This window comes from Periophthalmus magnuspinnatus, chromosome 20 (assembly GCF_009829125.3).
Source record: "Periophthalmus magnuspinnatus isolate fPerMag1 chromosome 20, fPerMag1.2.pri, whole genome shotgun sequence".
Taxonomy (NCBI): Eukaryota; Metazoa; Chordata; class Actinopteri; order Gobiiformes; family Gobiidae; genus Periophthalmus; species Periophthalmus magnuspinnatus.
In genome coordinates this window covers 1,634,898-1,659,308 of record NC_047145.1, presented here as the reverse complement: position 1 = coordinate 1,659,308, position 24,411 = coordinate 1,634,898, and the positions used below count along the sequence as shown (strand labels likewise).

The 24,411-nt window shown below is 36.8% G+C and overlaps 3 protein-coding genes across 5 annotated transcripts; 2 read left to right on the top strand and 1 right to left on the bottom strand.

Annotated features, from left to right (window-relative positions):
- Nucleotides 1–1,674: 1,674 nt before the first annotated feature.
- On the top strand, nt 1,675–9,363 carry LOC129456128 (leukocyte elastase inhibitor-like). 2 transcript variants are annotated; one of them, XM_033986119.2, is made up of 10 exons: nt 1,675–1,783; nt 2,527–2,709; nt 3,733–3,894; nt 4,394–4,534; nt 4,632–4,749; nt 5,086–5,228; nt 6,228–6,305; nt 6,386–6,475; nt 6,557–6,737; nt 8,585–9,363. In XM_033986119.2, the coding sequence occupies exons 2-10, from the start codon at nt 2,530–2,532 to the stop codon at nt 8,809–8,811; spliced, it is 1,320 nt and encodes a 439-aa protein (XP_033842010.1). In that variant the 5' UTR covers nt 1,675–1,783; nt 2,527–2,529; the 3' UTR covers nt 8,812–9,363. The 2 variants fall into 2 exon arrangements, with proteins under 2 accessions (XP_033842010.1, XP_055086228.1); XM_055230253.1 differs by having other exon boundaries at nt 4,373–4,534; nt 8,585–9,065.
- A 4,305-nt stretch (nt 9,364–13,668) lies between these two features.
- LOC117388552 (serpin B6-like) lies at nt 13,669–17,006 on the bottom strand. Its single transcript, XM_033986120.2, has 7 exons — nt 16,918–17,006; nt 16,113–16,228; nt 15,901–16,043; nt 15,569–15,646; nt 15,408–15,488; nt 14,996–15,176; nt 13,669–14,588 (listed from the first exon to the last, which is right to left on the bottom strand). Exons 2-7 carry the CDS (start codon nt 16,195–16,197, stop codon nt 14,362–14,364), a joined length of 795 nt encoding a protein of 264 aa, XP_033842011.1. The 5' UTR covers nt 16,198–16,228; nt 16,918–17,006; the 3' UTR covers nt 13,669–14,361.
- A 64-nt stretch (nt 17,007–17,070) lies between these two features.
- On the top strand, nt 17,071–24,313 carry LOC117388551 (leukocyte elastase inhibitor-like). Of its 2 annotated transcripts, XM_055230254.1 has the most exons (10): nt 17,071–17,148; nt 17,745–17,914; nt 19,678–19,794; nt 21,024–21,164; nt 21,738–21,855; nt 21,933–22,075; nt 22,332–22,409; nt 22,490–22,570; nt 22,802–22,982; nt 23,390–24,313. In XM_055230254.1, the coding sequence occupies exons 2-10, from the start codon at nt 17,750–17,752 to the stop codon at nt 23,614–23,616; spliced, it is 1,251 nt and encodes a 416-aa protein (XP_055086229.1). In that variant the 5' UTR covers nt 17,071–17,148; nt 17,745–17,749; the 3' UTR covers nt 23,617–24,313. The 2 variants fall into 2 exon arrangements, with proteins under 2 accessions (XP_055086229.1, XP_033842009.1); XM_033986118.2 differs by lacking the exon at nt 19,678–19,794 and having other exon boundaries at nt 17,072–17,148.
- Nucleotides 24,314–24,411: the final 98 nt, after the last annotated feature.

Here is a 24,411-nt window from a genome sequence, read left to right as displayed (position 1 = left end):
AATCACTATTACTATGTTACTAACCATTACTGCATCGAATGTCACTGCTAATATACAACACTATAAAATTCAAACCAAGACAACGTATAAGTTCTAGTGTTATTTTTATGTTATATTTATTGCATAGTGGAAAATAGTTTGGTTCAGCATTACAGGCAGGTAGTGAAATACTTTGACGTAATCTGCTTAGAGGTATACATGGGAGTCGTGAACTAAAGCGATAAGGCATTAAAGTGACGTGTGTCTATAGAAAAGAAGCTTGAGCATCAATACATTACACGGTCGTTAGATTGTGCTTTGAAAATAATTACAGCTAAATCAGAGATGAAAAAAGACATTCAGGAATAAAATATTTAAAATGCATTTGAGAGTTTAAAATCTTTAGCACCATAGCAGCACAGAAGTCAAAGTCTGTCATACAAATGCATAAGGATAATAAAATAGCACTTTTGATTTAAGCTTCTTTATGTGTACATTCAGTCCAGGTTTATCAAGTTTTGTGGGTGGATTTTCGAGATGGTGAACTGAGGCGTTTCTTCAGGCCATTTTGTTCTTGATTGTGAACAGTTGAGACGCGCACTGCAGTACCCACAACAGCAGAGAGAGGGAGACAAAGGCCTGCCAAATGAAGACAAGATACAGTTACACAGGGCACAGCATTTACAGTTTAAAAAAGCAATAAAACAAAACTCAAAATTAATTGAAAACGTATCTAAATGTTTGATACAGTTCTGCTCGTCCCTAATTTGCAGATATGGGCAGAACTAATTTACACTGACTTGAGTAACCTTTTTGAGTCATATTTTTTATTGAAGTAACAGTACTCTTACTTGAGTAAAAGTGTTGGTTACTCTTCCCACTGTGAGTAAATCTACAAGTGATTCGTAACTGCCCTTCGAATCGCCCTTCCAATGGTGATTCTAAGGCCAGGTGGGCGAATTGGGACACGGCCATCAAATCCCGCACTACTACACTTCCTCCCCAGGACGATGCAACGTACAATTACGCCGTGACGTTTCATCCGCACGAGAGCATGAAGCCTACTAAAATAAACTAAATAAAACAAGCTTAAAATTCATATTAGCAATGCTTCTCGGGTAAGACATATGATTTGCATATTTTGATGAATTAAAAAAGCCAACATTAAAATAAAAGCAATTAAAGGAATGATAAATAGACTAGAGTCCAGATTGTATGCTTTAGTTGAATGGATTTAGTTTGGTAGTCCCAAAGCATTGACTTTTAATACATGTAAGAATAAAAAAAGAACAACAGAAGCGTAATGTTAAATTAGATTAATACCTATTTTATAAAATACTGAATTATCAGGCAAAAAGTGGGCAAGAAGACTCCAGTGTAGTTGATTTAAGGAAGGGCATCGTGTTTAAAGACCTGCCAAAGCACTGCGCATTGAGCAATATACAATGTACAATAGTGCTGCTGATACTTCCGGTGACTATGTTTATGAGTATGATTTATTTTTTTCCACACTCTAATAAATGTGAAAAGTATGTAGGTCTGTAGCTTATTCAGCCATCTGAGTATGCACAGATAAAATGTGATATGAATGACATCAGTGCTAGAAATCCCGCTCCCAAACAGCAGACAAGTCCTAAGTCATCTTCTGGGTGTGTTGTTCTCGAAAGGGTGTGATTTCTAAAACATTTAGTGACTGTTGCCAAGGCGTCACGCACATGTTTGTGGGTGTGACACTAAAGACTTAAACTCAAAAAATTTCCAGCACCTTCATCGCAGTCCACATTTGACCTGAAGACGATTTGGTGTAAGTCCAACTCTTTCATTTATTAGATGCAAAGATCATTTTTTCTATGCTATGTAATGTCAGTAAGTCATAGTTAGGGTAGACCTTTCTTTTGTTTTGTTTGCAAACCTCTATAAATGTACTTATCCTTTGCATGATCTTTAAACTAAATCAAACTAGAGACTATACCAGGAACAGACTAGGATCAAATCAGGATTATAACACCATGAATCCCGGACCTAATCAGGACTGAAATAGGGTTAAACCAGGGCTAAAACAGAACTAAACCAGGGCAATATAAGGGCTAAATCAGGTCTAAGTCAGGACTAAACCAGGGCAAAATCGGGACTAAACCAGGACTAAACCAGGGCTAAATCGGGACTAAACCAGGGCTAAATCAGGACTAAATCAGGACTAAACCAGGTTTAAATCAGGACTAAACCAGGTCTAAAACAGGACTAAACTAGGACTAAACCAGGGTTAAATCATTACTAAACCAGGACTAAACCAGGTCTAAGTCAGGACTAAACCAGGTCTAAGTCAGGACTAAACCAGGTTTAAATGAGGACTAAACCAGGACTAAACCAGGACTAAACCAGGACTAAACCAGGACTAAATCAGGACTAAACCAGGACTAACTCAGGACTAAATCAGGATTAAACCAAGATTAAACCAAGGCTAAAGCAGGACTAAATCAGGACTAAACCAGGACTTCACATCTGAGTCTGATGACTAGTAACTTTTTCAACATTTATGAATTTCAGAAAATGGAGTCTGAAATGTTGCCCAAGGCTAACACGACATTCGCGTTGGCTTTATATAAAAAGCTGAAAGAAGAACTGAAGGACATAAATGGGAACATTTTCTGCTCCCCGTTCAGCATCTCTGCAGCTCTGGCTATGGTGATGCTCGGCGCCAGGGGCAACACAGCCACACAAATGTCCGAGGTAAACCCTCTGCTTACTCGTGCTCTGTGCATTATTTGTCCTGAAAACTATGAATGAATTGTAATATTCACTTTCCATGATTCTTAAAGAGTTAAGTTAGGTTTACTTGATATTTAAAACATTTCTTAAGCATTTTACTTATTTATTACTTATTTGGGTTAGTTGAGAAATCATTATGTCAAAAGCTGTTGATGTAACCAATGCACCCATTATACAAAACTTAATGAATCGTTTGCTTTTCCATGTCACTGTTTTTGGAATTGACTGGAAAAAACTACTGCAGCTGTGATTCAAATGGTAAAGCCCTTGAAGATATGTAGACAAAGGAGGTGCTGGAGTAGTCCTGTAACCCACCCATTATTCAGACAAGTCCATGCAAATATGAGGTTGTATAAAATCCATGTCGGACATGGTAGGACTTGGTAGAATTGCGCAATGCCTGTTACTGTTATTTGATTTAGGAATGGTGATCTGCAAGAATCAACTCATTGAACTTGGCTGTGCCTGTTGTTAGGGCGGCATCATTTGAAAGTACATGTACAATAAACACCTGTAATGAGTCAGTCAGTCTACAAGCACATATAACTGCTTTAGACTTAAGCATGTCATAACTACTGTATTTTTTTTTTTTTTTTAGCAATTGTTAAAAGGTTGCTATGGCATTATGGTAACGTCAACTTGGAACTGACATTGTACCATTTTGTCAAAACATAGCTTCAAAATTAAAGGAAAAATACATCGTTTATAACTGTTTCTCCTCAAATAAAACATAAAATTAGGTCTGAATTTGCCTTTAACTTATTAACATAATCACTTACTAACAATAACATAGCCACATTCATTTTAGATTCTTACATAGTTACAATGCACTTTTTTGGCCTTTTGTTGTGAGTAGCTGCAAAAAGAAAAACAAAAACTCAACCTGTGCTAGTAATGTGGGCAAAAACCCTACATATTATAAAATCTTCATTACTTTCTTTAGGCATACTTATTAAAGTGCTAACATTTCCCTGTATTCTCCAGGTGTTGAGCTTTTCGGAGCCTATAGCCCCACCACCAGGAGGCGACCTTCAGTGTTCACTGCAGACCGACCGGCCGTACCTTATGCAGTCGCAGATGCAGACCAGGATGCAAATGAGGACACAGATTCAGAGGACCAGCCGCCTTCCTGCTTATCTACGCAAGGTGCTCAAATTAATAAAAAAACAAAAAAACAAAAAAAACGTACTTACTAAGGCTCATTATTTGGTTTGATCTATGGGGAAGGGCATTTAACATATACAGTATCTGTCATGTTATTGTTACAATTCCTGAAGGTAATTTTTCCTGGGTACTGTTTATGTAAATGCTTTTGTAACACATTTTCTTATGTACTGATATATTCATGGTTTACTAATATTTTCTCTCTTCTTGCTTTCTACAAACCAACTACAGGAAACAAGGACATTCATTTGATTGTGTACAAGAGTATAAATACTAATAAAACAGCTTTCAGTGACATCTGGTGGTGAAGAATCATATTCCAATCTGAAACTCTCCTGTGGCCCCTCATTGCTCTTTATGTTTTTTTCTAACTAAATTCACACACTAAAATTTTATTAAAAACACAGTCCTTGCCATTATTGACTAGTTTGTCCATGTGAAATGCATTTATAATCTCTAGGCATTCTCTGGCTGTTCGCAGTGCCTTAAACCCGAAAATGCAAAAGACGATATAGATGCAAGCTTCGCCCAGTTGCTTAGTGAACTCTACAAACCAGAGGCCTTGTACGTCCTGAGTATTGCCAACAGGCTGTATGGAGAGAAACAATATACATTTGATAAGGTGCGTATTTTGGTAACAACATTTATAATTTATCAGTGGAAAAAGTGTAATCTTTATTAACATCAAATTACTGGCTGTGGATTCCATGTTTTTGTAGACTTTTTTGGCTGAAACAAAGAAACACTACAAAGCCGAGTTAGAGACGGTAGATTTTGCCTCCAATGCAGAGGCGTCCAGGGAGCACATCAACAACTGGGTGGAGGAACAGACACAAGGTAACGTGTATACTATAATACTAAAAGTGTAATAAGACTTCACAAACGTCAAGTCTTCATATTATAAGGTAAATACTCGTATTTCAGTCTTAAACCAAGAACAAGATCACTCCCAAAAGCAAAGATGATGAGTTCAGTAGTTGTACTATTAGTAAATTTGGTACCACAACTCTCTTGAACTTTGACAACACTGACTGACTACCCTTGTTGCATTTTTGTTGTTGTTGTAGTATTTTTTGTTTTTTTGTTGTAAAAGTTAGTTTTGTCATGGCTGTGAAATCCGTTTGGAATCTGATGGTTGTTTTTTTTTCTTGATTGCCCTTTTGTCGCTCATAGGTAAAATTACCGACCTGCTACCTTCTGGTGTCGTGTCTGCGTCGACAAGGCTGGTGCTGGTCAATGCCATTTACTTCAAAGGCAAATGGAGCTCTCAGTTTCAGGAGGAGAATACGACTGATGGAGAGTTTCGACTAAACAAGGTGAATTGTTATAGTGGACATTTACAAGTTGTTCCCTGTCCCCCTCCCCTCCTTAGATGCCCCTCTTATACCCTGGTCCTGTCCTGTGTACTCAGACCCTGCCCCTCCCTCACCTGGCTAGATATTTCAACAATATAGTGTATCAAGCAGACCAAATATGTATTTTCATTTTTACATAGGTATCTGACATCATTCTGAAGCTCAATTGGAAAACGTGTAAAATATGTCATTTTCATTGTATCTTCAGACAAAAATGCTAAAATCCGCATAGCAATTAATCTAAAATCTATTACTTATTTTGGGGAAAAGGCCTCACTGTGCACTCTGACATAAAATAACTACTGGTTAGTACTTGATATGTAAGTTCAGATTCAAAAGTTTTAGTAATCATTTGTATAGATCATATTACTGCCATTGTCTTTGGGCACAATGATTTATTACGCCCATATTGTGCGACTTTCTGATCTCTGTTTTAATGCCGTTTTCTCATCACAAACAGACCTGGAGTTGTGTTTTGTTTCATTCACACATGTTTAACACACAAACCCTGCATATTTAAGCTGAGTCCTTCTCTCAAACTGAAAACACTCCACCTTGTGATGTCATGTGGTAATACAGGCTAATACAGTGCTCTACTGTGTTTTTAAAATCCAGACACCTTCTTTAGAATCATTTTGATCATTTCAGCCCTGGAATTGCCCATTTCTACTGAGCAGAAGATGATTCAGAATGACTACTACTCATGACATCACAAGGTGGAACAGAGTTTTTTGAGCTTTAGAGATGTGTGAATGAAACAAAACACAACTCCAGGTATGTTTTTGACGAGGTAACTGTGTTATAACATGGCTAAAAGCTCACAAGAGCTCAAAAAGCTCACATGTTCTATAATATGTTTTTTTTGTGTTTTTCTTTTACCTATGAAGACAGCTGAACTACACCATGAACTTGAATTGTATTTAATTTGCTATTGTATCATTTGATTTTTTTTTTTTTCAGACTGACACAAAACCAGTGAAACTGATGATGCAGAAAGCTAAATTCCATTTCAGTTTCATAGAAGAGGTCAAGTGTAAGGTAAATGGCTACATGCTGTCACACTTGTGCATAGGGGACAGTTTATTAGCAGTATTAACTACTTCCTTTATATTTGACAGGTTTTGGAAATGCCATATGAAGGAAATGACCTGAGTATGGTGATCATTTTACCAAAAGACATAGAAGATGAAACAACTGGCTTAGAAATGGTACGCATGCTTTGTGTTGTATTTGAACTGTTGCTTCATACCGAAACATTATTGTAATTATACATGTTTTATTTTTTTAAGCTGGAGCAAATGTTAACCTATGACAAGTTTAAGGAGTGGACAGGTCGAGATACGATGGGATTTGTGGAGGTCAAAGTTAGACTGCCCAGATTCAAGATGGAGGAGAGCTATGACCTGAAAGAAGTGCTTAAATCAATGGGGATGGTGGACGCTTTCGATGTTGCCAGGAGTGATTTTTCTGGTGAGATTGTCTTATTGTTATCTAGAGATAGTTTGCTCTCATTTTTACTTTAGTTTTTATGTATTTTTTCGGAGTTTCTGAATTTAACCCTTTCAATCCTGAAGTGGAATTTTTGTTTTTGGGGGCTTGAAATCCATTTACTCAGTAGCGACATGTGGTTGACGACTAGGTGGCTATATACAGTGGGGCAAAAAAAAGTATTTAGTCAGCCACCAATTGTGCAAGTTCTCCCACTTAAAAAGAGAGAGGCCTGTCATTTTCATCATAGGTTCACTTCAACTATGAGAGACAGAATGGGAAAGAATCCAGGAAATCACATTGTAGGATTTTAATGAATTAATTGGTAAATTCCTCGGTAAAATAAGCACTGAACTCAACACTCAACATGTTTTTGCCCACCAACCCAAAACATGCGCAATAGGCAGAAATCCTCCAGCTAAGTTTGTCTTCCTGACCAAGACTAGCTCAAGCAGCATTGAAGGATGGGTCAAATTCAGCTGCAATGCATATTTCCTCAAGGGGACAGTACCTTCCCTTACCTTAAATCTATCACTTATTAAACATTTGTACAACCCCAGTTCCAATGAAGTTGGGACGCTGTGTAAAACTTTAAAAAATACATAACACAATTATTTGCAAATCCTTTTCAACCTATATTGAACTGAATAAAATACAAAGACATGATATTTAATGTTCAAACTGATAAACTTTATTGTTTTTATGCAAATATTCACTCATTTTCAATTTGATGTCTGCAACATGTCCCAATAAAGCTGAGACAGGGACAACAAAAGTTGAGGAATACTTAAAATCCACCTGTTTGGAACATTCCACAGGTGAACAGGTTAATTGGAAACAGGTGAGTGTCATGATTGGGTATAAAAGGAGCATCCCCGAAGGGCTCAGTCATTCACAAACAAGGATGGGCCCTGCCCTGGGGCAGACTAACAGAAGCAAGGCTGCTAATCTACGCCATTGGCCTCTCCAACCACCACCAATCACTGGTCGGACCACCTCTGACTTTCATTTTGTGGGACCACTGCTTTAACCGCTGAGCCACTATCGTTGTCACTGTTATATACCATAAATTTCAGACTATTAACTTGAATATAGGCCGCACCAGCAATATTAAAAGAAAATTTTGTAAACACATAAGCAGCAAGTTTTCATGTTGTAACATGAGATATTTACACAGAAAGACGGTACACGGAGCTGTTTTTGAGTTTTAATTTAAGATACGTTTTTCTCAAACTGTGCCTGAAAATCTGCAGTAGGACACCAACACGAGAGTAACACAGAATGAACATACCTGCATGTTTAGAAAATAAAACAGAACCAACACGGGCCATCTGCTTTTATTTCCTCTGAAAGTTCTTGGCGTCTTTTTACATTGACTAAGTTCTTCTCACTGCCGCCTCCAATGTCGCACCATCGATTCATTAATACCAATTAATACCAGTGGCTCTATTTCCTTCTTTGATGCCAGATCCATTGCCTTTATCTAAAAAACTGCATCATTTGCATTTCTTTGTGTGTTTTCCATGATGAAGGTGTGTTCATGATGCGCAAATGACAGCTCAAAATCAAAACTAGTGTATTCTTCAGCGCATAATCTTTCACCAATACTGTCTCACTTTTGCATTTACTGTTAGAGAGTGCCTTCCGGTGGTCATAAGCCGCAATCGTTGTATAGGCCGCAGGGTATAGTAACATAATGGCCTAAGTGTAGTAAATCGGTGAGCCAAACTTTCATCTAATCCAAAAATATGACATTACAACATCAATACAACCACCTCTTGCAGTTGTTGTATAGTGTCTACAATTTATTCATACTCTTGTTTTCTCAGGCATGTCTTCCGCCAACGACCTGGTTTTGTCAGAGGTGAGGCACAAAGCGTTTGTAGAGGTGAATGAAGAGGGGACGGAGGCTGCTGCTGCCACAGGAGCTGTAATCAATGAAAGAGCAGCCATGATTACTGAAACCTTCGATGGAGACCACCCCTTCCTCTTCTTCATTAGACACAACCCCTCCAACAGTGTACTCTTCGCTGGACGATTTAGCTCACCTGAGTAAATGTAGAGAGCATGTTGTTTTGGTTAGTCCGACACAAATAAGATACTGGTTGTTTTAATATTTTCATTTAATTTTAATAGTGACATAAACTGGTCCAGGGACTGTGAGTGGAAACTATTGTGTTTTGTTGAATTCAGATACATGATGACATAGGTATTTTATTTTCATAAGGTTAATGTTTTTTGTGTATCATCCCTAATCAAAGTCAATTCGATTTTTGTTCCTTTCTGATGCTTTATTATTATATATATTTTTTTTTTCATTTTTATACTTCCTATTTTATTTCATACTTATAGTCAGCTACAGATTATTTTAAACATTTGGTCTCTTTTATTTACTTTAAGAAGTGTATGCTCTAAATACGTTTCTACATTTAACAGCATTTGTTGAAAATAAAGAGCATAGTTAAAGAATCAGGTGGCGTACCATACCATTTTCTATGATTGAACATTTTTCTACTGTAAAGAGAAAAGAAAGAGAGAAATCAGTCTTTCCTCTGGACTTACCTTCTGGACTGGAAAAATAAATAAAACAAATATTAACATGAGGGTCATGTGAAAAAGAAGGAGACTGTGTCAGTTCCTGTGGGGGGAAAATAACACTTTAGTTCTCTAAACTATAGATTACAGGTCTGCTTCACATAGCCTGTTAGATCCAAAATAATGCTAGCTAGTAGACTAGTTATTAAAAAACCCCAAAAAACAACAACATGCGCACTTAAGGCTTTTTTATCAGATGAAAAAAAAAAACAACCTTTTTGCTATAACTTTACATAATACCTCATTTCTTACCACCATAGACTGTATTAGGCTAGATTTATTTTGTTTTTTTCTGAATTTACATATATACATAGGCTTAAATCATTTACATAGAGTACATTATTAAGACAATACATTTTGATATTGAAAAAATCCATAAAAAGACCTAGAAATGTAAAAACCTCAGGAAAGAAACTGCTGAACTTATCAAGAATGGAACATTTTTATCGGAGGCTAAGCCCAAAAGTAAGGAATGAATAAGAGGCCAGGCCTTTGAATGTGACTCTCTCTCTCGTTCTTGCATGCAAATTTCATTGACAAACAAATAAGTTACAGTTTTCACAGATCTAGTCTTTGGGTGCATATAAGACCACTCCAATGTGTAAAGAAGCAAACAAACCAAAGTTTAAGTCTTGTCTCAAAGCAGCCAGCTTTATCACCACAGTGGGGCCTATTGAGCATAAAAGGTCTGCAAAAAAGAAAAAATTAAAGCACCTGGAAGAAACTCTTGTCTCTAATGTGGAGCAGGACCTGCACTGGCATCATGTAAAGGATGGAGACATAACAGAAAAATATACTGCCTAAAGGACAATTTGCATTTGCTTCAGCTGTTTGTGTACAGGACACATTATAAACTGTCACTGTCACTGTGTATCTCCTAATAAAATGTCACCAAAGTATATCAAAACACCCCACTATCCTCCACAAAGAACCCGTGTAGTGCTGAGCAGATGGAGAGGAGCATGGAGCTTCCTGTGGACAATATGCTGGTGTTGAGAGGCTTTAAAGGGGCTGGAAACCCAAACTGTAAATTGCCATTAGTCCCTGTTCAAGTCAAATACTGGTAGCAGTTGTTTTATTATTGTCATGGTGATTTTGTTCCAGCTCATAATGTAAGCTAAGGCTAAATCTACTTCATGTCTTGCAACTGTAAGTCAAGTAGTGGTTTGTGGTCAAAAGTGAAAAGAAAAACACAAAAACACAGGACACAGTGAGTTTTAAATCAGAATCACTCTACCTATGTCATCAACGTGGAAAATTCACTTGCAGCCAGTCTAACTATTGTGTGTTATTAAGACAAGTGTTGATCCTTGTTACACTATGGTTGATATAGGTAAAAGTTATGGGAGTATCTTTAACTACGTTACATTTGCTGCCCATGTAAAATGAGTAGAATTCTTAAAGGTTTTATATTACGCAAAATGGACTCTTGTGAGCTTTAAGCCATGTTATAATACTGCCTCAAAAATATACCTGGAGTTGTAGTATGTGTTGTTCACACATTTTTGAATAACCCTTTATTATTTTATTAGTCTGTCTACATCTCCAAAACTAAAAATGCTCTGTTCCTCCTCGTGATGTCATACAGCAGTAGTTTTCAAGTTAACAACTACCTTTTTAGTTGAGCAGAGATCGGCAATTCCAGGTCTGAAATCATCCAAATGATTCTAGCGAAGTTGTGTGCAGTTTAAAAACGCAGTGGAGCACTTCCTGTATTACTGCATGACATCACAAGGTGGACCAGAGTGTTTTCTGTCTGAGAGAAGAAATCAGCCTAAGTATGAAGGGTTTGTGTGTTAAACATGTGTGAATGAAACAAAACACAACTCCAGGTCTGTTTGTGATGAGGAAACGACATTATAACATGGATCAGAAAACAGCATAATCTTGGCCCTTTAAATGTAATTATGTTAACCGTGTTTTACTGAAATTAGTGACCCGTGATATGCACTTTAATGCATATCACTCTCTGAATAATTTAGATTTAGCCATTGTCCATTATGTTATGATTTGTATTCAGTTCAATATGTTTGTATAGTCTCAAATCTCCACAGCTGTCACCTCACAGGGGTGGGTGGAGTGGGGGAGAGGATAATGGGACATGGTTTTGTTCAGTGAAATGTCCTCTGTGTTGTGGATGAACCTGTGTGAGTTTACAGTTTGAAAAAAACTGCAAAATTCACTCCGTTGTGCCTGATTTGTGGGTCGGCGCAACCCATTGATGCTATATACAGTATATGTGTAGTTCATACATACAGTTAAGAAACATTTGATCTATTTTAGGTTCAGATACTCTAGAGTTGCACAGATGGGCAAACCATCATTGAATTATATTAATGCTGAGCCCATAGAAGTATAATAAAATCTTATTATAGATCCATGGTTGAGTCAAGTTAATAGTAAATGAAAATGTTTTCGGGTCGATCCCAGGACCGCAACACCTCACAAGAATTTATCAGTCATTACCAAAATACTTCCGGCTGCCACAATAAAAATAAGGTCTGTAAATCTATTAAAGCGGATACTGGAGAATGTGCACTTCTGCTATACTTCTGAAGTAAGATGTACAGACGAACAGAAGAAAACCGAAGAATTTAGCACACCATTTCACCCTGTGTAGTGACGCCATCTGCTGAAGATCAGGTTCAAACATCACAAAGTTGATAATGTGGTGTATAAGTGCTGTATTATATTTTTTTCTGCGGTTTTATTATTTATGTTTGAGATCTTACTACGGGGGAGATTACACACAAACCAAGAAATACAAGTGTACGTTATAAATTACGTTATAAAGTTATAAGATATGCTAAAATGCATGAGCCGAATAAAAAGAAAACCTTATCCAGTTAAATTATGAGGGTCAGTTAAATTAAATAAATTATGCAGGTGCTACGAGAATAAAGTCGTAATATTACGAGAATAAAGTCGTAATATTAGGAGAATAAAGTCGTAATATTAGGAGAATATAGGCTGCTCTGGGTGAATGAGTGACTAGTGCGTTATGAAGAATTTGGAGCGTTTTGTTCAAATATAGCAATTTCTTCTTCAGAAATGTGAGAATGTGCGAGGGTTTGGCCCTCACCTGAACCTAAATGCAGTTAATGTGCTTTTCCACTGCAAGCAAGATAGTGGTCATTTACATCTTTGCTTAGATGCCTGTATCTTAAAGTTAAACTAATTTTTTTGTTGCTGTAAATTTTGATTTTGCCATTGTCCATTATGTTATGATTTGCATTCAATTCAATATGTTTGTATAGTCTCTATTGCTATATCTATTCCATCGCAGTTGGGCAGAATCATGTTTATTCTGTGGAAAAAGAAAATACAGTCTTTCTCCATCAATTCTATAGAAAATGAGTCACTGATGATGAAAGTGCATGGGTTAAAACATACAAACATTGAAAAAAATGTACATTATTTGACAGTGATTTATGAGTAAGTCTGAGGAGTGCCAGAGGCGATCTATGTATTATACTTGACTTAAAAACGAAATGCAGTTTACAGCTTCTAATTTTATAAACCTATAGACAAATAGGTATGAAATTAAGATTTTAAGGCTTTATTACATGCAATTAAGCACATTTATTTCTGCTATTTAAAAAGAATTGAATGATACATATTTGAGTGAATAATAGAGGATATTGTACTTGTTAGAGTTTTTATAGGTGCCAATACTGTTCCTAAATTGTCCCCATTTAAGTGTTATTCACTAGGAAGGACCACGCCACAGCAATTGTAGATGATAAAGATTTATTGCTGATATGAATAGATGTGGAGGGTGGGTAGAGACGACTCAGGACCCCCTCCCCATGTTCTCATCTGTACACCTTTTAGCTTCCCTCTTATTTAGTAAGTTCCCCAATTCATTATGTGTGTGTACATTTGTTACCGCTTACAAAAATAATAATTTGTTCATATCAGTGAGTATTGCATAAAAAACATGTTGCAGTTTTCATACAGGCCAATTCATACATTTTTCCCATTTAGGTGTTACCGAAACAACTGCACACTTTTTAGCTTGCTTTACTTAGTTCCATGATTCATTTGACATAATGGCTAATGAAACCTGACACTACTAGGACATACAATTTTCATAACTTCTTGTGCACCACACACACACAGGACGACCATTCATTGTATTGCCCCCAATTTAAGTAGAACATTAACCAGGCATGTCCACATTTGTTTGCAGCCCAATGGATGGCAAAGGTACAGTTAGTTCTGCCTTACGTTTGCAAGAAATACTTTTCAAACTACACTCTACTGTTTTATTGCACATTAAAAGCAAAGATATGAATAAATATGCTACTCAAATAGATGCCAGGCAGTGCAGTTCTTTAATATTATTGCACATTTCACACTTAAAATCCTCTATAAGTGAACAAACGTGTGTCAGTATGCATACAAGTAAAGTGCACATGATAATATACATTACAAGGCATTATAGGTGAATACCATGAGAGGGTGAAACCTATAAGATAAAGAGGGCTGTTGTTTAGTAAAGGTGTGAAGGATAGTCAGTGGAGCCATACATTTGAGCTAACAGATAAGATTCAGCATTAGATCTTACAATGCAAACACCTTCAACATTTCAGTGATACATTCAGGTAAACTGTGTAAACAGTTTAGAGACAAGAACAGTACTTTTTAACATTTCATTTGAAGTACATTTTTATATTTTAAAGACATAAAAAAGAATGGCTCTTGCCATCTTTTTCTCCTTGTGTTCAACTGGTTTCAAATACATGTTTATTTTCTCTTAATTGATATTTTGTTGTTGCATATGTGAAAATTTGTGGTTTGTCTAGCATCGTAAGGCAGCCATCTTGTGGTAACCTAAAAGCTACGACAAAAGTCACAAGAATATGAAACTATTTTAGGTGTTAAAAGGCATTTTGGTGAAAATACTTGCTGCAGGCTGGTGGCAAAAAGTCTAAAGCAGTAGCACTGTTGCACAGTTACAGATAATAAACTAGCTTCCCTTTCTTTGTTTTTTGTGATTACCAACAGGTTACTCAGGAGAACAGTATCTTCCAGCAAACAGGATGGTTTTGGTGGTATTGTGTCTGATGAAGAACATGAAGGGATGGTCTGCGATGAATCGGGGGGACATAGGGGCACAGCGCAGCATCATGATGGCAGCAGTGGCAGCAGCAGCCTCAGTGCCCTCCTCATTCACCTCCACAAACGCTTTGTGGACCACCTTAGACAGAAACAGGTCATTGCCTGGAGACATACCTGAAAGAAATCATAAAATACATATGTTAAAACAATGTACTTTCAAAGGCCATTTTTAATGTCTTATACAATCCAAGATGTGTCCAAAGTTGGATCTTAACATCGATAGCAATTGTTTTATCCCTAAATTGTTTCTTTGATCTTCAATAAGTCTAATCAAGAACTGATATGTTATTTATTTATTTTAAAATATAGTTGAGAAAATATGTGACACAGTTCTATTGTGTCTAGTAAAATGCTTTCTTTGCTCCAAATATCAGCATGTACAATCTACGTGGTTGACTTATTAACTAATCTGTAAGCTTCAGGTTTAGACGTGACATCTTGGAGGACATTTTGTTTGACTTTTGTCATTTTTATCACTAAAACTCATGGAGGATGGTTCATCAGTTGGATTATTTCTTTACCAGAGAAATTACTTCTGCCCATGTCAAATGCGTCCACCATGCCCATACTGGTCAGGACGTTTTTCAGGTCATATGTCTCTTCCATCTTGAATCGAGGGAGTCCCAACTGCACCTCCACCTCATCCATCATGTCAGGACGGGTCCACTCCACAAAGTTCTCATAGGTCAGCTGCTGCTCAAGCTAGAATACACAAGGAGGTTTTTAGTGAGTGAAGTGAAGGGGTTTGCTTCAGTCACAAAGGTGTTTGTATACACGTGTAACTAGCTCACCTGATTTCTCACTTGTGTTTGGCTTTGTATTATGTTGTTTGTTTTTGTATGTTATTAAGGTGTGAAGTGTCAGTGTTTCACAGCACAGTTTTGGGTAATATCAAAATGAATGGCTTTCATTTTCACCAGGACTTTGTCATACCTTCTCCAGACCATCCTCAATGCTGCTGGGCAAAAAGATGAGCATGCTGAGCACCTTTTCTTCATAAGGCAACTCAATAATCTGGTTTACAGAGAAATAATGTACGTTAATGCCCACAAAACACTGTATAAAATCTATTACACAAGATTAGATCAGCCTACCTGACAGTTGATCTCACCGATGAACGTGAGGGGGAACTTTGACTTTTGGTGCATCATCTTCACTGGTTTTGTTTCATTCTGCAAAAATAAATGAACAAAAGGTGCACTGTGTAATCTTTCTGGTTGAGGGTCTGTCACATGCTTGTCTCTATGGAGATGTGCTTTGCCAGAAATGTTTCACAGTATGGCATTATACTTATCTATGTGGCATTTATTTAATAACCGGGTTTTTGTTATGGCTCAAAACATGCATCTTTACCAGGTGCGAACCAAAACAATTTTTAAACATTTTTTTTTTTTGTCAGATTTGATTTTTAAAGATCATCACTCACCATGTTTATCCTGAACTGAGAGTCACGAGTAGAGCTCTCGCTAAACTGTTTGTTCCAGTTTCCTTTGAAGTAAATGGCGTTGACGAGAACGAGTTTTGTGAAACTATCCACCACACCTTTGGCTAGCACATCCTTAATTTTACCTGAGAAAAAGTCAAACATTTTAACATTACAATATATCAATCAATAAAAAGTATAGCAATAGTTTTCACCTTGTGTCTGCTGCTCCACCCAGGTGTTAATGGTGACTCTAGCCTCCTCAGATTTACTCATAAAATCCAGTCTGCAGCTCTGCATTGTAGTACTTTCTGGTTTCTGCCAGAAAATTCTAGGTCAGATATAGACAATAATGTTTTAATTATATTCAGTAATGTTGCTGTGGAATAGGTATAATTCTTATATTTGTCTATAGGTTCATAAAATTAGAAGCTGTAAACTGCATTTCGTTTTTAAGTCAAGTATAATACATAGATCGCCTCTGGCACTCCTCAGACTTACTCATAAATCACTGTCAAATAATGTACATTTTTTTCAATGTATGTATGTTTTAACCCATGCACTTTCATCATCAGTGACTCTCATTTTCTATAGAATTGATGGAGAAAGACCACAGAATAAACATGATTCTGCCCAACAGTGATGCAACAGTATTAACAAACCACTGATCATATGTTATTGCAATGACAAATCTTCATGTTCAGACAGATTCATTAAAGTTAAATAGATTATACTGCTTGCAAAAAAATGGTTTCAGCTTCTGGTCATATGCAACATTTTGAGGAGTTTTTCACACAAAAAACTATATTATTAAAAGTTGTTTATCTCTATGACAACGGCCCTCATTGTTTATCGTGACAAGACCCTCGAATAGCCAAAGTATAACAATGATTGTTGATTTTAACCAACAGAAAATAAAGCAATTTTCTGAAGCCCTGTGAGGTGACAGCCTTTGAGATTTGAGACTATATTATATTATACTATGTATATATTTTAAAATTTAATTTATTTTTTACTGACCCTTATTCTCCGTCGTAATTTTTATCATCCCACTCAACCTTATTAGTTCCTGATTCAAAAGCTCAGCCCCATGATCTCCTCCTGAAAGAATCTCTACTCTGTCATTTCCGCATATGGTCACGTGAGAACGCGGAAGCCGTGTCCCCGCACCTTTTCGGGGCGTGTCGTTTTCAAGAATAAAACCTGACGGCTCAAGCTGAAATTTGTCTGCGAGGCTTCTGAACACAGCTGGTGAGTGGATTTATGGTGCCTTTCATTGTATAGCTGGACATTCAGTGAGTTGTGACCATGCAGTAACTTGAGTTGCATGTTAGCCAATATATAGCAACTCACTTTATTATTATAACGTGGTGACAATGAACTATTCAATTTACTGGAGGTTTCAGAGATGTCAGGAAGAGTAGCACTAGCCTTAAATCGCCTAGCAGTTGAATATTTATAATTATTTTTATTCTTCTTATTATTGTTGCCTATTTTTTTCTTAACAGGACTGGAAAGTTACCTAGTTTAGCTAACTGCCAACAAACTATCTCAGTTGTATGTGTGTTTTAACAATGCTGGCTTAAGTAGTATTCTGAAGTGAAGATAATGGCTGTCTAGCAGCCCATACATTCATATTTGTGCTTGCTAAGTTATGTGACCAACAGTTTTTGTGCAATGTTATTAAAAGGCTTTTATGACATTATAATGTTGTGAACATGAGACCAGTGTTTGTATCAAATTAAAATGTGAATTGTGTAAAATACATACCACACACAGTAAAGTTAGGTTTTGCATAATGTGTTAAATAAATAAACTAATGCATTGATCTGTCTTCTTTGCAACAGACACTATGGCTCTTTCCACGGCAAACACCAGTTTCGCCCTGAATCTTTTTAAATCCCTGGGTGACAACGATCGCTGCACCAATGTCTTCTTCTCTCCTCTGAGCATCTCTTCAGCTCTGGCTATGGTCCTCCTTGGAGCTCGAGGCAACACGGCCACACAGATGTCAGAGGTAACATGTGCATAACCTTAGATCAGCAGCCTGTGAGTCACTGAGTCAAACAAATGTCACAAATTGTGAATGTGGCTTTTTTATGTTGTGTTTCCATAGTGACACATTGTAAATAGTTTTGTGTTGTATCAGCAACCATTTAGTACAGTAGATAATGTTATGCAATCCCTTGTCTGGTTAAAGTAGTGCAAATAAATACTATATCTTTCCCATTGTAATATTTTGAGTTAGATACAGTTTATGTTTTCAACAGGAAATTTTCAAAGGCACACAGCTGTGTACACAGAATATCAACTACCGTGTACTAAGTAAAGTAATATGCTGGTATAAACCAGTTTAAATTCATGGGATGAGTTGGGTTAAGTTAGATTACATTAGATTACATTAGATTACATTTTATAGCATGGGAATAAAATACAATAATAAGTTTTAGGATTCAAACCTGACTCATAACAATCTCAATGAGAGTGACAGTAGTGTAATACAAGTTGTGTAGACTCAAAATGTGTCTAACCAGGCCACACCTGCTCTGTCTGGAATACACCCAGGTCTAGACCATGGGCCGCTGAAATGTGAGAATGTGCGAGGGTTTGGCCCTCACCTGAATCTAAAGGCAGTTCATTCATTCTCTGACAAGTATCCATGTAGTACTACATGCATGTACTTAGTTACATGTTAATCTGCTTTTGCCTGCAAGCAAGATAGTGGTCATTTAGATCTTTGCTCAACAAAAAAATAGTTTGTTTTTTTTACAAGTTGCTGTAAATTTAGATTTTGCCATTGTCCATTATGTTATGATTTGTATTCAGTTCAATATGTTTGTATAGTCTCAAATCTCAACAGCTGTCACCTCACAGGGCTTCAGAAAATTGCTTTATTTTCTGTTGGTTAAAATCAACAATCATTGTTATACTTCGGCTATTCGAGGGTCTTGTCATGATAAACAATGAGGGCCATTGTCCTAGAGATAAACAACTTTTAATAATATTGTTGTTGTTTTTTGTGTGAAAAAGTCCTCAAAATGTTGCATATGACCAGAAGCTGAAACCATTTTTTTGCAAACAGTATAATCTATTTTACTTTAATGAATCTGTCTGAACATGAAGATTTGTCATTACAATAACATATGATCAGTGGTTTGTTAATACCATTGCATCACTGTTGGGCTGAATCATGTTTATTCTGTGGAAAAAGAAATGCAGTCTTTCTCCATCAATTCAAAATGTGAAACCGTGATGATGAAAGTGCATGGGTTATAGAGAAAGGGTGTGGCCTTGTGACGGGGACAAAGGTTAGCACACATGGACAGTTTAGCAGCCAGTTATTAAGAAAACCAACTCGGCTCATTTCTTGGTGGTATTTCAAGGGTAAATGTAACTCGGCTAAAACTAGAAAACACTGAGTTAAGGAGTCACATGGTATTATGAAGTCACTGGTTCTAGTTTTGTACTTAGGCCAGGAAAGACTAGTCAAGATGAAATGTGGTTGGCTGTACAAATTATACACTATTACACAAAATTAATTTACTTAAAGGAAATCACTGAATATCATTACATTTTTAGTAGAACAATAGGAATAGAATAGAACAGTATTTCTCAAAATGTGATACAAGTGCAAGCTCCTTTTCGAGACAAAGAATACACAAGGTTAATTTATGCTATGTATTTATGTTTATTTGATCAGTTTATAAATATTTTCTAGGTATAGTAGCCATAACATGATGTGGTTCTGAATGAAAAGCTACCAGTATATTGCACCTCCAGGTCCTCTCCTTCAAAAAGGCAGAGAAGCCGCCGCAGGCTCAACCAATGCCCATGCAGATGCAGATGCAGATGACCCAACAGCACCAACATTTACTGCCACCACATCTGAGAAAGGGGGTAAACAAAGATGTGATGTACAGGAGAGGGCATTGGACTAACAGGTTACAGTAGTGTTGTGGTGATGGGAATTTTAATGAGATACTTTTAATGTACTTTTTTTTTTTTTTTTTTTTTGGCAACACAGGAAAAGCAGCCTTTACTTCAGCTTTGTTAAAACTCTATTGTGTGTCCATTAGTGTTAACCAAAGTGCTGCATAATGCATTGGAATTATATTATAACAAAAGTCAAATTTATTGAATATATATATATATATATATATATTACACTGTTTTGGGCACACACTTTACTGCTTCGGTGTACTAACAACAATAATGGACTAATAATATGTTTGCTTTGGGGGTTATGTCCAGGAAAAGATGAAGCTTCAGTGTACACTGCCTGACCAAAAAACAAAAGTCACCACCAAAAAAAAGGTCACACACTCTAATACTTTATTTTGTTGCACCGTCTTTAGCTTTGATAACAGCACTCATTCGCGGTGGCATTGTTTCGATTTCGCTTCTGCAATGTCGCAAGATTTATTTCCATCCAGTGTTGCATTAATTTTTCACCAAGATGTTGCATTGATGATGGTCGAGCCTGACGCTGCAGCTTCTCCAGCACATCCCAAAGATTCTCAGTGGGGTTAAGGTCTGGACTCTGTGGTGGACAATCCATGTGTGAAAATGATGTCTCATGCTCCTGAACCACTCTGTCACAATTTGAGCCTGATGAATCCTGGCATTGTCATCTTGGAATATGCCCGTGTCATCAGGGAAGAAAAAATCCACTGATGGAATAACCTGGTCATTCAGTTTATTCAGGTGTCAGCTGACCTCATTCTTTGAGCACAGACTGATGCTGAACCTAGACCTGACCAACTGCAGCAACACCAACATATTTGCTTAGTTAAATCCAGGTGGTGACTTTTTTTGAGCCAGGCAGTGTATTATGACCAGTCTGTAATATCTGATAACAAGGCTAGAACTCAAACACCATAACTCAAATGTATACTTTACTTTACTTATTTTTTTAGCCTTGTTATAATGTAATATTATTGACTGGTCTAATTCCACTCTTTCACATCACAGGGATTTGGTAATGGTTGACCTGTATTAAGGTATTCAAAGACATGTGATGGCATTCTGGTATTGGTATTAACTATCTCTCTTTCATTTTACAAGAGAGGATGGGCCATTACAATCATTTTAACATAACCTTTAAACTCTTTCTTATTTCTCCACAGTGCCTCAAAACTAAGGAGCTCTCAGATGACGTGCACTCCAGTTTTAGCACTCTTCTGCAGGAGTTTCACAAACCCGACGCGCCCTATGCCCTCAGTGTCGCCAACAGACTGTATGGAGAGGAGACATACCAGTTTGTTGAGGTGTGTGTCAATAAAAGCAAGGAGGCGTAGCATGCAAATTAATCAAAATGTTGTAATCTCTTGACAAGTGGCTAAGTAGACACTATTTACATTGTATTCATTAATCATTAATGAGCCATTTAAGTTGATCCCCACAATCTGTATTGATAAATGTGTGTTGTACAACCCCAATCATAATGAAGTTGGGACACTGTGTAAAACTAACAAAAAAATACATAATACAATGATTTGCAAATTCTTTTCAACCTATATTGAAGTGTATTTTGTATTTTTTCTGTATGTTTTTTTTAAAATAAGTTTTACACAGTGTCCCAACTTCATCCGAATTGAGGTTGTAAGCTGCTAACTTCAGCTTTGCATTAAATGGCTGAGGTTCATAAAGATAAATATCATACTTATAATAGGGAAGAAATTCATATGCATTTGTTCTTAGCTACATGGTTGAAACTCACAATATTAAACAGATTATTATTAGTTATTATTGTGAACCTATAGACAAATATAAGAATTATACCTATTCCACAGCCACATTACTGAATATAATTAAAACATTATTGTCTATATCTGACCTAGAATTTTCTGGAAGAAACCAGAAAGTACTACAATGCAGAGCTGCAGACTGTGGATTTTCAGAGTAAATCTGAGGAGGCTAGAGTCACCATTAACACCTGGGTGGAGCAGCAGACACAAGGTGAAAACTATTGCTATAGTATACCACTTTTTATTGATTGATATATTGTAATGTTAAAATGTTTGACTTTTTCTCAGGTAAAATTAAGGATGTGCTAGCCAAAGGTGTGGTGGATAGTTTGACAAAACTCGTGCTCGTCAACGCCATTTACTTCAAAGGAAACTGGAACAAACAGTTTAGCGAGAGCTCTACTCGTGACTCTCAGTTCAGGATAAACATGGTGAGTGATGATCTTTAAAAATCAAATCTGACAAAAAAAAAAAAAATGTTTAAAAATTGTTTTGGTTCGCACCTGGTAAAGATGCATGTTTTGAGCCATAACAAAAACCCGGTTATTAAATAAATGCCACATAGATAAGTATAATGCCATACTGTGAAACATTTCTGGCAAAGCACATCTCCATAGAGACAAGCATGTGACAGACCCTCAACCAGAAAGATTACACAGGGCACCTTTTGTTCATTTATTTTTGCAGAATGAAACAAAACCAGTGAAGATGATGCACCAAAAGTCAAAGTTCCCCCTCACGTTCATCGGTGAGATCAACTGTCAGGTAGGCTGATCTAATCTTGTGTAATAGATTTTATACAGTGTTTTGTGGGCATTAACGTACATTATTTCTCTGTAAACCAGATTATTGAGTTGCCTTATGAAGAAAAGGTGCTCAGCATGCTCATCTTTTTGCCCAGCAGCATTGAGGATGGTCTGGAGAAGGTATGACAAAGTCCTGGTGAAAATGAAAGCCATTCATTTTGATATTACCCAAAACTGTGCTGTGAAACACTGACACTTCACACCTTAATAACATACAAAAACAAACAACATAATACAAAGCCAAACACAAGTGAGTAATCAGGTGAGCTAGTTACACGTGTATACAAACACCTTTGTGACTGAAGCAAACCCCTTCACTTCACTCACTAAAAACCTCCTTGTGTATTCTAGCTTGAGCAGCAGCTGACCTATGAGAACTTTGTGGAGTGGACCCGTCCTGACATGATGGATGAGGTGGAGGTGCAGTTGGGACTCCCTCGATTCAAGATGGAAGAGACATATGACCTGAAAAACGTCCTGACCAGTATGGGCATGGTGGACGCATTTGACATGGGCAGAAGTAATTTCTCTGGTAAAGAAATAATCCAACTGATGAACCATCCTCCATGAGTTTTAGTGATAAAAATGACAAAAGTCAAACAAAATGTCCTCCAAGATGTCACGTCTAAACCTGAAGCTTACAGATTAGTTAATAAGTCAACCACGTAGATTGTACATGCTGATATTTGGAGCAAAGAAAGCATTTTACTAGACACAATAGAACTGTGTCACATATTTTCTCAACTATATTTTAAAATAAATAAATAACATATCAGTTCTTGATTAGACTTATTGAAGATCAAAGAAACAATTTAGGGATAAAACAATTGCTATCGATGTTAAGATCCAACTTTGGACACATCTTGGATTGTATAAGACATTAAAAATGGCCTTTGAAAGTACATTGTTTTAACATATGTATTTTATGATTTCTTTCAGGTATGTCTCCAGGCAATGACCTGTTTCTGTCTAAGGTGGTCCACAAAGCGTTTGTGGAGGTGAATGAGGAGGGCACTGAGGCTGCTGCTGCCACTGCTGCCATCATGATGCTGCGCTGTGCCCCTATGTCCCCCCGATTCATCGCAGACCATCCCTTCATGTTCTTCATCAGACACAATACCACCAAAACCATCCTGTTTGCTGGAAGATACTGTTCTCCTGAGTAACCTGTTGGTAATCACAAAAAACAAAGAAAGGGAAGCTAGTTTATTATCTGTAACTGTGCAACAGTGCTACTGCTTTAGACTATATGTCACCAGCCTGCAGCAAGTATTTTCACCAAAATGCCTTTTAACACCTAAAATAGTTTCATATTCTTGTGACTTTTGTCGTAGCTTTTAGGTTACCACAAGATGGCTGCCTTACGATGCTAGACAAACCACAAATTTTCACATATGCAACAACAAAATATCAATTAAGAGAAAATAAACATGTATTTGAAACCAGTTGAACACAAGGAGAAAAAGATGGCAAGAGCCATTCTTTTTTATGTCTTTAAAATATAAAAATGTACTTCAAATGAAATGTTAAAAAGTACTGTTCTTGTCTCTAAACTGTTTACACAGTTTACCTGAATGTATCACTGAAATGTTGAAGGTGTTTGCATTGTAAGATCTAATGCTGAATCTTATCTGTTAGCTCAAATGTATGGCTCCACTGACTATCCTTCACACCTTTACTAAACAACAGCCCTCTTTATCTTATAGGTTTCACCCTCTCAAAGTATTCACCTATAATGCCTTGTAATGTATATTATCATGTGCACTTTACTTGTATGCATACTGACACACGTTTGTTCACTTATAGAGGATTTTAAGTGTGAAATGTGCAATAATATTAAAGAACTGCACTGCCTGGCATCTATTTGAGTAGCATATTTATTCATATCTTTGCTTTTAATGTGCAATAAAACAGTAGAGTGTAGTTTGAAAAGTATTTCTTGCAAACGTAAGGCAGAACTA

Coding starts and splice junctions, on each gene's coding strand:
- LOC117388551 (XM_055230254.1), top strand. CDS start 17,750: ATGGCTCTTTCCACGGCAAACACCAGTTTCGCCCTGAATCTTTTTAAA. Junction 21,856..21,932: donor GGTGGAGCAGCAGACACAAG/GTGAAAACTATT, acceptor ACTTTTTCTCAG/GTAAAATTAAGGATGTGCTA. Junction 22,076..22,331: donor CTCAGTTCAGGATAAACATG/GTGAGTGATGAT, acceptor TTATTTTTGCAG/AATGAAACAAAACCAGTGAA.
- LOC129456128 (XM_055230253.1), top strand. CDS start 2,530: ATGGAGTCTGAAATGTTGCCCAAGGCTAACACGACATTCGCGTTGGCT. Junction 4,535..4,631: donor AACAATATACATTTGATAAG/GTGCGTATTTTG, acceptor ATGTTTTTGTAG/ACTTTTTTGGCTGAAACAAA. Junction 4,750..5,085: donor GGTGGAGGAACAGACACAAG/GTAACGTGTATA, acceptor TGTCGCTCATAG/GTAAAATTACCGACCTGCTA.
- LOC117388552 (XM_033986120.2), bottom strand. CDS start 16,197: ATGCAGAGCTGCAGACTGGATTTTATGAGTAAATCTGAGGAGGCTAGA. Junction 15,647..15,900: donor CTCAGTTCAGGATAAACATG/GTGAGTGATGAT, acceptor TTATTTTTGCAG/AATGAAACAAAACCAGTGAA. Junction 14,589..14,995: donor GGGCAGAAGTAATTTCTCTG/GTAAAGAAATAA, acceptor GATTTCTTTCAG/GTATGTCTCCAGGCAATGAC.